The 15111-nt window shown below is 37.4% G+C and overlaps 1 protein-coding gene across 1 annotated transcript in view; it reads left to right on the forward strand.

Moving 5' to 3' along the window:
• The window catches only part of FAM193A (family with sequence similarity 193 member A), a 76696-nt gene that overhangs the window by 43225 nt on the left and 18360 nt on the right, over window positions 1-15111 (forward strand). Inside the window, exons 8-13 of the mRNA XM_054292610.1 lie at window positions 3675-3819; window positions 8557-8634; window positions 10212-10324; window positions 10478-10720; window positions 12653-12806; window positions 12913-13092. Of these exons, the coding sequence (XP_054148585.1) occupies window positions 3675-3819; window positions 8557-8634; window positions 10212-10324; window positions 10478-10720; window positions 12653-12806; window positions 12913-13092 (913 nt within the window). The remainder of the gene's footprint in view (window positions 1-3674; window positions 3820-8556; window positions 8635-10211; window positions 10325-10477; window positions 10721-12652; window positions 12807-12912; window positions 13093-15111) is intronic.

The raw sequence follows: 15111 nt of genomic DNA on the forward strand, positions 1-15111 counted from the left end.
ACATACAGTCATGGGTGGTTCATGTTGACCTCTCAGTCTTGTCTGTGATGAGGACACATATTTGATCTGTGTACATCATGTCTTGTCTTGGGTAATTTTCCATGGTGCAAGAGCAGTTTGACTAATTCTGCTACAAGAGATGTTGTACACAGTGAATCAAAAAATTTCTTTTGAGTCCTTCATTTGCTAGTAGATACCAGAAAGGAAAAAAGAAGAGACAAAAAAACTGAATTGTTGCCAGGCTCAGCAAGTCTAAGGTCCTTCATAAGTTACCTGATTTGTTTAGATGGAACTGGGTTGATATTGAAAGCCTTCATCTCCCTGCCCCAACAGCTGATTTTGTTGCTGTGTTCAGCAGCATGTTAATTGTGTATTTTTCCAGTGATCTGTGCCTTCTTTTTCTGTGACTATCCTTCATCATGTCCATGCTTTTTGACAAGGTCTCTCTGTACCTCTTTACTCCAGCAGTCCTGACTATATAAAAGTATTTGTATTGCCTTTATCTGCAGAGCTGAGAATGCTCTTAGTGAGCTTTGTGGTTATTTCCTAACAGAAGCATTTTTCGTTTCCTGTACTTGTTCTGTGCTACTGCAGTTAAAGTCAGAGCAACTGACTTTAAGTCAGAAGTTGTGTTTCTGCTGTCACTGTGGTGACAGCCATCTTCAAAGCTTACAAATATGATGAAATCAGAATCTCTTCCTGCAGGACTTTGTTTTCCAGTGCATTTGTGTTTTCTAGGTAGTTTATGTGAAACATCCTTGAACTTATGGTTTTGCCTAGTTTGGTTGACATGAATAATTTTTTGACAGGAGAGGTTCAGCACAAGCTTCCCATTCCTAGGTTATTTAGTGTTTGTCTTGTTTTTCTTTGATAAACATAGATTCTGTTTGTGTTCATGGTCTCTCAGGATTTTATTGTTGAGTTCTCTGTATCTTGAAGTGACAGAATTAGATTTCTCTGGGAAGGATATGTTTCTTCCTTCCATTGGAAATGAGTGGAGAAATGTTCCATCACAGAAGCCTCACATGGAAAAGCAGGGATCAGCCTAGTCCTCTGGACATTTGGTGAACAGAGAATCACTTATGTGCAGTAGAGAACGTATTGCCAGAGTTCCTTTACAAAAAGAGCATTGGCCTCATTATTTTCTCTTTCTGAAGAGAAATGTGAAATGGCATTTTGACATCTCAGCATCGCTTAGATTTTGGGTGTTCGTCCTTTCTTTCATCGTTTGCTTAAATCACTAAATTTTTTGTATAACTGACTTTTTCAAAATATGTAGTTGGTGTTCTGTGGTTAGTTCCAAGGATGCTTATCAGATGTCAGACTCGAAAAGGTGTTCACATAGTGGGGTTTGAACAGCAGCTCTGTGGGGATGGAGTTTGCTTAGCTGATCCAAGATTAGCTGTGCCAGTATTGCACAGCTGACAGGGGACATCTGCTGGGGTAAACTACCTGGGTCTTCATGTGTTGTGTCTTGTTTGGCTACATCTGTGGCTTGTTAGGAGGCAGCTCAGCTGCACAGTCTGCAGACCAGCTGCAAGGGCAGTCCATGGCTTGGTAAGAGTTAATTATTCAGCAGGGCTTCTGGGTCAGACACAGCAGCTCATAAGGATGTATTTTCATAATGAGTGTTTGAGGAAATCCAGTTCTTCCAAAGGTGAGTGATAAAGGTGTCAATATGAAGAGTTTCTTAGAGGTTAAATAATATTGATTGGGTTAAGGTGCCTCTGATTACATGCAGCCTCTGATGTGCCCTCTGAATTCACCACACTGCTTTATTGGGATGTGGTGACCAATGAAGTGACCAATGTCTGGGGCTTCTCTGTCCCCTTTGCTTTTCCAGCATGAGATGGGACAGTGGTGAGGATATTTGCAGAGCTTTGGTTAAATGCCATTGTCCAAAAAAATTGTGTTCCTGATCAAAATATGTAGGCATACAGTTTGTCAACAGGTATGGCTTGAAAGTCTCAGTTACTTTGAAGTGAGCAATTCTTGTTAAATTTTATGTATGTGTTATCCTTTTTATTATCTTTGTTTTTACTGCAGTTGAGGAACTTATTGCACCTCTGTTAAGAGGACTGAAATGTTAACTAAATTGTTACTTTATACTTGCCTTGGGGGTGAAAGTGTGTTTACTAGGATCATGTTACCTTTACTCAGAGTCACAATAAAAAATTAAAGTGTAAATGCTATTGCATTGCTACTACAAATTTTTTAATTGAGTTCTTTTTCTTCTAACTTGAGCATATTTTAAAAATTATTTCATGTACAACTGCTGTGTGAAAGAGTAGTACTAGTCAGGAGCAGTAATGATAACAAATTACTGAATTTTTTATAGTAGGGATCTGATTTTCACATAATTACATAATACTAGAAACAAAAGTTCCAAAAAAAGTAGTAAATTGTGGTCTAGTAACAGGAGTTGACAGTGTTTATACTAATAGTAGGGAAGTGTTATAGCATGAAGACACTGTATCCACTGAAACTTCTTTTTGCACTGTTCAACCCATGGACAGCCCAGGTTTTAATGTGCAGAGTTGCTTGTGCACCCTTCTTAAGTGGTTGTGTTGCAGGTTCTGGGCAAAACCAACAAAACAAATTTGAATTTATTGGCAAGTTCACACTATCAGCTGTAACTTGGTGCTTACTGAGTTGTCTGTTTGCTCAGCTCTCCATTGTGCTTAATTGCCAAGTTAAGGGGTTAGTTCTTTGCCAGGTGATAGCAGGACTGTGTGGCTCTGAGGTTGGGTTGACATCCTATTGCAATGAAAATCTATAACCTCCCTGGAATGCTGGAACTGGGCTTAAATATCACGTTTTGTGTTGCTTCAATTTTCTTTTTTTTGCTACTGGCTTTGATTGCTACACAACCTCTGTGACTAATTAATTATCACACAGCTTCTCTTTATTAATGAGTAGAAAAATGTTGTAAAGCTTCAGTTTATTTATGTCACTTGGCATTACAATTCAGTGTGGTTTAAACACATGTTATTGAGTAGAATTTTGTCTTTTATTATTTGTCAAGTCAGTGTATTGGGAGTTGACATATTTGCTTAAGAAACATTATGCTGTGCAAAATGCAGCAGTAGGAAGGGAGGTAAGTGTGTCTCCTATTTCTGGGGCTCCTCACAGACACAGTCAGCAGTGAGTGGCATCCCCATGTTGTGCATCCCATGCTGCTCAAGTGATAGTAGATAACTGCTTGTATCTCAGTTGCCTCATTCTACAGCACATTTCCCACCTGGAACTCCAACTCGTCTGGTATTCTTTTTAGCATTGGTCATGAGAGTTCTGGCTTTATTTTTATTACGTAATTCTGCAGTGGATAGTCAACATGTATATTTAGCCCATAGAATTTGGAAGGATAAATATATCAAGCAACCAAATTTGAACAAATAGGTTTGTCATCTGGTTGCTCATGGGAAAGAGGCTCTAGCAATGTGGCACTTCCCACATTCTTGCTATTGTTGGTTACAGAAGATTGGAATAAGCAGGGTTTGGGTATTTTTTGAAAAACTGCTAAAAATACTCAATTTTTGGGATACAAGCAACTCTGTGGGCCTAGGTGTGTCAGCAGTCACATTTTCACAACATTGTTTTTGGCTGGCAGATCTTAAAAGTGTGATTCTTCAGTGAAATGTCTCTTGTGTAACAAGTGCTGTTTGAACTTTCAGGCTTGGAACAACCCACGATTCCTGTAGTGAAGATATGTACAGTACCTTGCTACAAAGGTATCATCAACTGGAACAGGAAATGGGCCAAGTTGCTGAAGCATGGCTTGAATGCCAGAAAAGAATAGATGATTATGTTGATGAACAGGTAAGAGTCATGCAAAAAGTCTCAAGATTATGTAGGGAGCAGTCCATGCAGGACTGTGCCTCCAGTGAAGAATAATTTCTTGGGTATTTTTATCTAGGACTTTGAAGCAACAAAATGTAACTTTTTTCATTCATGTAAGTCATTCACAATAGAAAAGCATGAACTTAAAATACTTAGTGGTGATTGTACAATGACATATTCAAATTGCTGACTGTTGTGTTCTTGTTTAGAGATGGTCTTTGAGCATTTTATAAATATGTTAGCTAGTAAATGAGCCATAGGAAATAAAATAACCTGTTCCACAAAACCCCCTAAGCTTTCAAAATAATAAGCGCATTAAATGAAATCCAGAGGAAGAGGTAGATTTTAAAAATTACTCTATGGTTCATAGTGTCATGGTGATCATTGTACAGTTGTCAAAATGGAAACTCCAGTTTGTCTCAAGGCATAAATATTTGAGACTTCTGAAGCAGTCCTTTAATCAAGTATATGGTCTGATAGCTTATTCTTCTGAATTTGTGCTACATTTCAGAGAATAATCATGTCATTGTGCTGACTCTTAGGTTGCTGAGAGCTTAATTTTCAGGAAAATAGCTGTTTACTTTGCAAGTGGTTGTTTATACGCCTCAAAAATTTCTCCTGTGGCTTTTGCCTCATGCTCAAAATAATTCATTTTTTTAAACACCTCAGGAAAAGTGAATATCTGCTTAGTTCAATCCTGAGTGTTCTAGAAGAAAAAATGTCTTGGAAATATAACTGAAGATAGTGAATTCTATGAAATCTAGAATCTTTCTTCTATTTTGAAGTTTTATGAACAGTGGGAATGTGGAGAACTAATTTGAGATTCAGTAATACTGTGTTGCTTCTATAGATGACAACCATAGTTAAGTCTTATGATGCACTGTAAATGTCCTTCAGAAGTTGTTCCCTGTGTTGAAGATCTAAGTGAACTTTTACCATTAATTTCAGTGCCTTATCGATGGAGACAGGATATAACTAATTTTATTTTTAGAGTTCACTCTATATTTGGGGACTGCATCTGTGAGCTTTGAGTTAAAAAGTTTTCTCTTGGTCTGGCTGCTTTTGTGCATCTAAACATTTGACTGCAGCCCAGTAAAATGTCATCACCTCACATTTTATGCTATTAGAAGTCATCTTTCCCATGGTGTCAGGGTGTCATGGCTGTCTGATATTGCCTCTTTAGTAAGAAAGGACCCCACTTCACTGCCATCATTCAGCTATTTTTTTAAATGGCATTTCTGTAGAGTCACATTCATATTTGGTTTCTGACTGGTTGTCCTGTACCACTTGGTCAGCTCTTAACTGACTTTTCTGTGTTTCTTTTTATCAAGTGACCATGCTGCTGCCACAAGTCCTGTCTTGTAGCATTTTTTAGATTTGCTCAGTGATGCCTGTATCCTATGCAGACAGACACTCTTCTCCCAGTTGGGAAATTTAATGTGATGACTTATTTCCTAATGACCAAAAGTACCTGCAACGATGTGTGGGGGGTGTGTAGGAGAAGCGACAGTAAAACTTAAACCCTCAAATTTTAAAGAAGATAGTCATATTTATATTGCTATTTAGTCATATTTATGTTGCTATTTATTTGTAGGAAAAAGCATTTTCACAGTCATACCTTAAGCCGTGTGCTGGTGATAACCTGTGGTTATACTCTTGATCAAAAATACATTATTCAGTATAGCCATCATACCTGAATTTGCAGTGATATTTTTGTCCACAAGGTAGAAATCAGAAAGCCCAGCTGCTACAGAAACTGTGAATCATTCACTTAATAGTGAATGCATGTTCATTAGTTGCTTGCTTATTGGCTCAACAAACTTGTGAGGTTTTCTTGGTAGTGTTTGAAAAGTTAAAAAGGAAAGGAGATTTAAGAATGGTTCTCACTTATGCATTGTGGAACTGTACCCAGAGGAGTCCATCAGCAAAGATAATTGAGGGACCCTCCACTATAGTATGTTATGTTACTTGTTGGTAAAAAAAAAAGAGATTAGCTCTTGCAAGCAGTACAAATATTAATTGTTTAAGACTCTGTAAGATAGTTGTGCCATGCACAGATATAACTGAATACACTGGGCCATGTGTGTATGCTGTGATGAAGTTTAGAATAAGCAATCATCTTTATCGGTGCCTGTAATAATCATATGCTACATCTTTGGAAAAACTGGCGTATCTGGAGTACAGGAGAGTTTTAAGTATATGCAACCTGTACATCCAGATTCTGATTTCCTTACCAAACTTAGATTACGTTTACCTAGGAGGTCCTGGGTTATTTCAGCAAGTAATGGCTAGACAGTCATATGTGCTTCATGCCGAAAGATTTCCTTTTTTTATTTCCTTTCTTACTTATTTTTTAACTGAAATGCTTTTGCCCAGGCAGAGCTTCTTATTTGTCTCTCCATATTAATGTGTGATTTTTATTTTTTTTTTAAGACCCGGTCAACTTAATAGACAAAATAATATGGACATAAATTGGTTTTTGTCTTTATGGTGGCTGTATAGGTAATTGAAGCAATCGTTATTTTTGTGTGCTGAGAGTTTGTGATGGGAGGAATTATTTTTGTTATTTTTTATGAAATAGTCTAGGAAAATAGGTTCACACATGAAATTTGGGAAGATCAAATGTGCGATTTACATTTGGTGCAGACTTCAAAATTTGGGAGAAACAAGCATCCTGTGATATATGTATGGACATCAGAGTTTTCACAGGTGATTTAATGTTATGTTTCTGTTCTGACCAGGCTTCTGGTTTCATTTCTTGATTAAATCCATTTCAGAATGGAAGAATACTTATTCACATGTCTGTCTTGCTTGTCTGATGGAGCTCAAATACTTTTTAGCCTCAAATAAGTAGGGAGGAAGCAAGAGGGTGGTAGTGACCCTCTCTTCTCCATTGGGCAGTGTTATTCATATCACAGTCCAGATGTACAAGACTGAAGTGTAAATTTTTTCTTCTGATGGCATTTGAATTTATCTCTCACTCCCTAGCAGAGTTCTTGGGCATGATTCATGTGGTTTGTATTGCAGCTGCTTTGCTCTGGTGAAATAAATATTCACTGGGGAAAAGAAAGGAGGAAGAGAAGTGGGTTTCTATTATTTATGGAATCAATAACTTAAGATACTTGTAGACATGGAGTATTGGCAAGGCTGCAAAGGTGGAAGTAGGAACACTTGAGTGTCAGCTCCTGTTCCCATTAATGCTCAGGTACCAGCCCTTGCCCTATGCTGTTTGCTGTGACAATTTCTGGGCAGGCTTGAGTGGCAGCTCCCAGTTAATGCACTGGCTGTTTTAAATGTCATTCTGTGGCATTAAAAGTCTTCTCTTACAAAGTGTAGTGAATGCAGGCTGACTTTGATGGTGAGGGCACCCAAACCAGTGAGAGCTGCTGGCCTTAAATATAGCTCGAGGGTTCTCAGGGGATGATAGTTCATCCAGGATGAAGTTCCTGATGTTGCTTGCCATAGGCTCTGCAGTACCTTTTAATGTGTCTGAGAAATGGTATGAGTGATTTAAGAATATTTCATAGGTGTCTTTTTTTTTTTTCTAATTTTTATAAATGATAAACTCATTTTTTGGTGTTAATGTTATCTCACTGGAGTAAAGGAAATCCAAATCCACAGTAGTAATTAAAATATGATGCTGATAGTTTCAGAAATTAATTAGGCAGATTTTTTCCACTCAATACTGCTTCAGATCCCCAGCTTAAAATTTTATCTTCCTAAGTAAATAATGATAATAGCAATAATGTACTTAGCTTAATGTAGTGGGACTTTAAACTTTTTATCAAGTATTAATTTCTGGAGGCATGCTTTTGAAGATAAAAAGAATGTTGGTAGTGGTGTAACCCAGTGGTCTTTGGCTCACTAACCTATTTTATGAAGCAATCTCTTATATTCTATAAGGTGATAGATTATGATGATGATTATTATTATTTAGGTAAATTTTTAAAAATATCTATTAAAAGATAACCCAGGTAGTTGTTTTTCCTCACTGATGAAGTAATGATCTTAGAATGTTGTAAGGTACAACAAGAGGAGTTTTGTTCTTGCATTTTGTTGTGTTAGAGTTCATGAAAGCTTTTGTGTTCCCTCAGAATCAATTTATTTACTAAATCAGTAAAATAGCATTTGTGTACAAAAAGTTACAGACTCTTGTGTTCATTTAGGTTGATATGATTTGAGAGACAAGCAATTATCAAGTCTTTTTCCAGCCTTAGATAGATAAATCAAGGGGCATGAAAAACTTTGATTAAAGAGTGTTAGTCCACGTCACTACTTTTGATTCTTTGACTCTTTGGCTGATTAGTTGCACATGTGGTACTTCAGGGTTTACACTTGAGCCTGCACTGGGCCTTGCTGTAAATCCATTATCTCTAGATTTTAATGGTTTGCAATGAATCTGAAATGTTGAGTATTTAATAGCAATCACTGTTTGTCAAAAATATTATGAAACTATTTAATGAAAAGGAATATTAACATAAGGAGTAAGAGTGGAAAAGTCCAAGTGGAAAATACAAGTGAAAAATCATATAAATAAATAGAAAATCTTTTGTTTAAGTGACTCAAATTATTAGCAAATAAAACACATTTCATATTGACTAAGTGTAAGTACTTGCAGAGTAATATAGGTAAGCTAGGTTTAATGAAACAGGCCAATGACATCAAAGTAGGTTTTCTATTGTTAAATCAATGAGTTTTTCTTAAATTCTGTTTTAGATGGCAATGAAAACAAAACAACGCATGCTAAAGGAAGACTGGGAATTTTTTAAACAGAGGCGTTTTATTGAAGAGCAGGTAGGATTTTTTTTCCATACCCTTCTAAGTTATACTTATGCTGCACATATATTTGCAAGATGCAAACATGAGTGTAGTATGGTGTACTAGTTCTGTGCAATCTAATTCTGCAACTCTGCCAGGCATGAAATTTGCTCAGTTAAAATACAGAGAAGTGAGATCCAAGAAGAGCACGTAAAGGGTCTGTAATCTCAGTTACTGCAAGGTAAAACATAAACACTGTAGTCTTAGGACTGAATGCCAGGTGTTTAAAATCTTTGTACATAAAAAAGTGGAATTTTTGTTGCCTTAGAGTGGGATCCAAAAACAGCCAATACATTGAGTGTGGAGCTGTCTTGATGTACATGGTAGGGAATATTGTGTTCAAGAGTTTAACAAATGCCTGTGTGTGTGCAGGAGTGTGAGCCTCAGTGTCGGGGCAGGTGATTCCACCTGTTGAGACTCCAGAGATAGCTCCTGCAGTTGTTTCTTGGGGAAAGGGCTGAGCAGAACTGTCTTCCTTTTTTCAAGCTGTAACCAGAGAGGGGCCAGTAGAAGTTTCTACCTTATTCTAAAACTGCTGTTTAAGACTCAGTACTCTCTTCTGCAGCCTAGAAGTTACCTAAGGTGCATCATGCTTTCCATAAGAGTACAGTGGGCTTCGGCTAGAGTCAACTCTGGATGGAGAACCTCTCCGTTCCTGTACCAGTATGCAGAAAGAAACGCTAGTCATGAGCCAGAGAGAGTATGATAGTACATTTTAATAAACTTAAACTTAAGCTTAAATTGGCAATGTCTCAAAGCAGTCATCAGTAAGTACTTTTTCCTATAAGGAACCTAAGCCTGTGTTAACCGTGTATTCAGAACATCTGGTATGCAGGTCTCCTCAGAGGACTTGAGGAAGAATCCTCTTTTTCCTTGGTCCTAATTGGCCTTAAGTGAGCTGTAAGACCATGGCTGCTTAGGTAAGGATCAGGTCTGGGCATCTATAGAAGTGGGAGCTTAGGCACATCCTTGTTTAACCTAAGGCTTGTAGGTATCTAATGAAATTAGGTGTTTTCAGGATTAGGCCTCTGCCAGGTGGAGATTATTTTGATTGTATTTTTTTACTAATGCAGTCAAGTCCTGTTTTGGGCAGCTACTCTTGACTCCATACCATTGTAGCTAACAAATTAGTCCTAATTTTTTTTTATTTGCAAGTTAAGGGTCAGTTTGCTTTCCCCATTTGTCAGTAGTGTCCTTTTGTGCATATCATGAAACAAGACAAAAACTGCTCAAGTTCAGAATGCATCAGCAGAAATACAGTGCAAGATGTACCTATGAATCCGTCAGGGAGACAGACTTGTCCACTTTCCTATTACATACTAGAGACGGACTTTATTTGAAGAGTATTGATGCCAAATGTTTGTCATTTGTAACTTTGAACTTCCTTTTTGTGATCAAAACGCCACCTTCATGGAATTATTCTGAATTATTCTGCTTTTCAATTATTTTGCCCAAAGAACCCTTTTTGGTTATGTAACTTGTCGTTATGTGCCATTGAGTTTTTAACGGGAAGACTTGCACTACTAAAACATTACTTTTACCATTTACTTCAGCTTAATAACAAGAAAGCACTATCTGGGGAGAACAACTTCACAGACACAATGAGACACATGCTGTCATCACGTTTGAGCATGCCTGACTGTCCCAACTGTAATTATAGAAGAAGGTGAGCTGATGTTCTTGGTATGAAATCATAATAAATCATTACTTTCTTGTTCAAGGAAAAAAGAAATACATTATTGGAACAAAGAATATGGTTACTTTGAATAAATGCTAGTTAAACAAGATCATAAAAATCTGTAATTTAATTTTTGAGCAGATGTACTTGTGATGACTGCAGCCTTTCACACATTTTAACGTGTGGCATCATGGATTCTCCCATAACGGATGACATCCACATTAACCAGTTACCACTACAAATCGATTCTGCTCCGGATTATTTATCCGAGATCCGCCCACCCAGTATGTCTTCAGCAAGTTCAGGATCTGGTTCCAGCTCACCTATCACGATTCAGCAGCATCCCAGACTCATCCTCGCAGATAATGGTTCTGCACCAACTTTGTAAGTTCCTTTTCCTGTTTTAAATTTTTATAGTTAATTGAACTTAAGCAGGCAAATGACATTGGCAGGCTATCATTATGTAATGCTAGTTTAGCCCCAGAAAATTATTTAATAATGGTACTGTATTCAGCTGGCCACAACTCCAGCTGTTTGTTGTGCATATTATATATATATATATATGTGTTATATATTAAAATAGATGCTGTCAGATTTCTGAAAATTTCTGAGGATACTGTATTACCACTATTGCTAGAAGTTTCTGTAGTACGCTTTCCTGCTTTGCAATTACGGGAACATCAGATTCTGACTGCTTTAGAACATTGTCTTAAAATGTCAGATTTTCCTAAAATGAGCAAGGGAACTGGCATTCCTTTTTTTGAAGGATCATCAATTCACATGAATTGCTTTGGTTCCAAAAAAAGCCTTTATTATATGGCTTTTTGGATTGTTGAACCTGTGTTAGTATGGCTTCCATCAAAAATTGTTGTCCCTATCAGAAGTATCTGCCACTCAATTTCTTACACTCCAATCCAAGTCTGTATGAGATTTGAGTCATTAGCCTAATGGTAACTTCCACCTCTTCGTGATTCCAAAGAGTAAAAGCTGCCTGGTGGGCTGGCTTTTGTACTCAGTATGGCACTGAAATAGTGAAATACCTGCTTAGGTACAGTCAGGGGAATTTCCCATTGTATTCCATGCTCACAGGGTGTGATGGACAAGGACAGTGCAGATGTGTGGGGTGTTTCTGGGGAATTTCCCATTGTATTCCATGCTCACAGGGTGTGATGGACAAGGACAGTGCAGGTGTGTGGGGTGTTTCTGGTCACTGTCAGTCACTAAGTTCCGTTTTCTCTAAGCATTTATCTACTGCCACCAATGGTTTAGTATTCCATTACAGAGCTGTAGTTTCTGTACCTATTCAGGGAGCACTTGAAAACTGCTACGTGTTCTTAAATGTGTACTTTGCCATTTCTATAAACTCTCACTAATTTTGGTGCTGAAATGTCAAAAATTGTTCACTTTGTCTCTTCAGAAGCTAGTTCAGTTGAATCCAAGTATTATTTACTGTAAGAAGCCTATTTTTAGAGAAATACCATTGCTCCTTGGGGAAGTGCCATTTTATGTCGTATACTATCTGCTGTGTTTTGTTTCTTCATTGCACATTTGAAATATACCTAATGGTGCCATCATGTAATTAAATTTTGGTTGAGTATTTTATGGAATGCAAAAGATAAAAGTGCACAGTTTAAGAGCTCTTTTAAGAGCTTTGGATTATTGTAGCAACATGAACTAACTGATCTTTGCAACACTTCCCTGGAGTGAGTAATTAAATGTGCACGTCCTATTACTATCTATCTGTTAGGCAAAAAAATTCCACTATTTTAGAACTAATTTTGAAAAGCATGCAGACGTGAGGTTGTCTACAAACTAATGACTATTGAGAAATTTAAGAGCTGCTGTGATGTGTTCAGTGTTCCCTTTTTACTGGTGTAACATTTAACGTGTGGAAAAACTCAAATTTTATATTCTGGGTTTTTCCACTTAGCAATTTATATGAAGGAAGACATTGGCATAAAGCTTTTTTCATCAAATTGAAGGTCATCAGTATCCTGGAATTATTAATTCCCTAGATTCTTGGTCAGAAAAGAGTGTTTGAAAAATATTTTGCCCAAAAGCAGCAGAGAACCTTGTTTTCAATTAAGTCTGTCATTCAGGCATGTGACTGCTACATTGAGTAGGATTATGTGGCAAATTGTTTGATTTTACTTGCTTGAAAAAGTAAATTCAGTTGAACAACTTGGAAGACCATCCATTGACTCCTAATTGGAACATTTATACAAGGGATGCCCTCAACTTTATTTCATCTTGGTATTCTAGCTGCTTTCACTATAACTGAGCACTGAGATTTATCTAAGCCTCTTTTCCCCTCAGTGGTAGTGATGATGATGATGTTGCACCATTATCAGCAAAATTTGCTGATATCTACCCACTGAATAATTACGACGATGCAGAAGTTGTAGCCAACATGAACGGAATCCACAGCGAGCTGAACGGCGGCGGTGAGAACATGGCCCTGAAAGATGAGGTACAGCATTTGCAGTGCCCTAGCTTGTTCTGCTTTTTGGATGTGCTCACTGGAGAAAGGCTTGTCCTTGTTAATGTCCCCATGTTAATGAGCTAATGTTGTCCAGTCTCCTCAGGTGAGCAGTACTAGCAGCAGTTCCTCAGAAGCAGATGATGAAGAAGCAGATGGGGAGAGCAGTGGTGAACCACCAGGGACTCAAAAGGAGGAAATGTCTCTAGGAAAAAGGGCATTAAGGAAAGAGGAAACAAAAATGGATAGTCCACCACCTTCTTACCCCAGTCAGCAGGTACAGACATCTAAAAGCATCTTGTAGTAGATTAATTTCTGAAATGTGGCTGTTGAATGAGAAGACATTTACATCGTCAATTAATTTTTTAACTTAAAATATTAAGTTGTCAGTAGGTAAGTATGACACCTAAAATAACTAATTGTTACCTTGTCATGTCAAATAATCTTTTAGTCAAAACCTGAAATATGTTACTTATATTAAAAGTTACTTCAGGAAAAGGGGAAAAAGCCTATTCCTACCTGTATGAATGAGAAACAAACTAACAAGCATTTCTGTTTGGAAGATCAGCCTGCCCTTTGCTAAATATTGGTGTTATTTGAAATTAATTAGGGTGGGGGGTGGATGTTATGAGTACTTAGTTAACACATATTTCTTTGATATTTGAGGATAGTCATATCCTCTATTTGAGGATTGCCTTTCCCTGTGTATATACATTCGTTACATGACTTCAACAGCATGGGTCTTGGGATGTTTGGTTTATTTGTTTTTAATGGCTTGAGATTATGAAGCTCTTGACTGTGAGGTCATCAGACCACCTAGAGAGCCATGCCTGGACTATCTGCTCTGCAAGTAACAGTGTTTGGTTCAACAACTGAGCACCAAAGCAAAGGATCCAATGGATTTGTCTCTGGAACCACAAGGATTTCAATCTAAGTTGCCCTGCAGCTACAACACAGGCTCCCTGCTTTGGGAGAGACTGTCACTTTCATTTCTTCTTATTGCATGAGAGAGTGCATAGTGGTGCACCTTTGAGACCTTAGACAATAATCATCTCCCAGCAAGTGTTATCCTCTGGTTAGGATGTTTTAAGACCTTCCACTGAAAGTATTAAGAGTATTAAACCAATTTTCTTTCAGCAAGTACATCGAGGGTTTATTCTATGTATTGCTGACCTATGCCATAAAAATTACATGGGGTGAGACCTCTGTCAGACTAGTTTGAAACTGGTGAAAGAGATTCAGTATTTGTTGTGGAAAATCAAATTAGATTATATAAGTCTGCTTGCCTTAGGGAAGCAAACTAAAATGCAAGATAAAAAGATGGATTTGGCCTTTTTCTTTTCTTTGAGGAGTAAGAGTATTTTCAGAATGATTCTGAGGAACTCTTAATGACATTCTTTTTTTCAGTCTGATCTAATCAGAGCTGAGTAGTGTAGTGTTGTATTTAAGTGATGAATTTCACTTATACATGTCATGTGAATTTGAGATTTTTTGGCATTACCTCTTGGTTTTGCTAATTTACTCAGTACCTCTATTTCTCTTGGATTCCTTTTCAGTACCCAGTTTGTCAGAATTGGGTTTTGAATCTCTTCAGTTTGTTTGAAATATTTTCTCCATTTTCATTTGTTAGTAGATTAGTGTTGATTTCTGGATAGTACTGATTTTTTTATTATAAAGGTGGGGGGGTTTGTTTTCTTTATACAACTGAATTAATTTCATGTATTTGGTTGATGACATCTGTTATTTGTTAAAATATACCTTGTGTTAAAGGCTGTAATGCCTTTAAATGCTGATGACGAGTTACTTGTTTCTGAGAGGAAGGGATATGTAAGAAGAGCATCACCTGTCAGTTCTTCTCTAGAAAGCTAATCTAACTGTTACATTTTTGGAAAAATGTGAACTGCCACTTTGGTTGGAAAAGGAGAAATTGGGAAGTAGTCTTGGTATTGCTTCTGATAAATTATCTACCAGTGAAATGTCAGGTGACAGTGCTGCAAAAAATAATGAGCTGAAAGGGAAATGAAGCTGCTCTTTCCTGGGCTGCTTTTCTTCAAAAGTCTTGAGTTCTTTTGAGACAACAGAGGCTGATGATACCTTGAGATCTGTACAAGTTTCTGAAGTGTGGATTTTTCATGGTTGGTGCAATTGTGAAATTTTTAGGAGAAATGTCCGTCTCACACATTTACAGGGTAATTGAGTTTAGAAGGGGCTTGTGGAGATAATCCAGACCAACCTTCCTGGTCAAAGCAAGATCATCTAAAGAGAGTTGGTCAACACAGTGTCCAGTTGGATTTTG

Source organism: Melozone crissalis, unplaced genomic scaffold, assembly GCF_028551555.1.
Source record: "Melozone crissalis strain CALT ecotype California unplaced genomic scaffold, PUWL_Pcris_2 ptg000006l_1, whole genome shotgun sequence".
In the NCBI taxonomy this organism is placed as follows: Eukaryota; Metazoa; Chordata; class Aves; order Passeriformes; family Passerellidae; genus Melozone; species Melozone crissalis.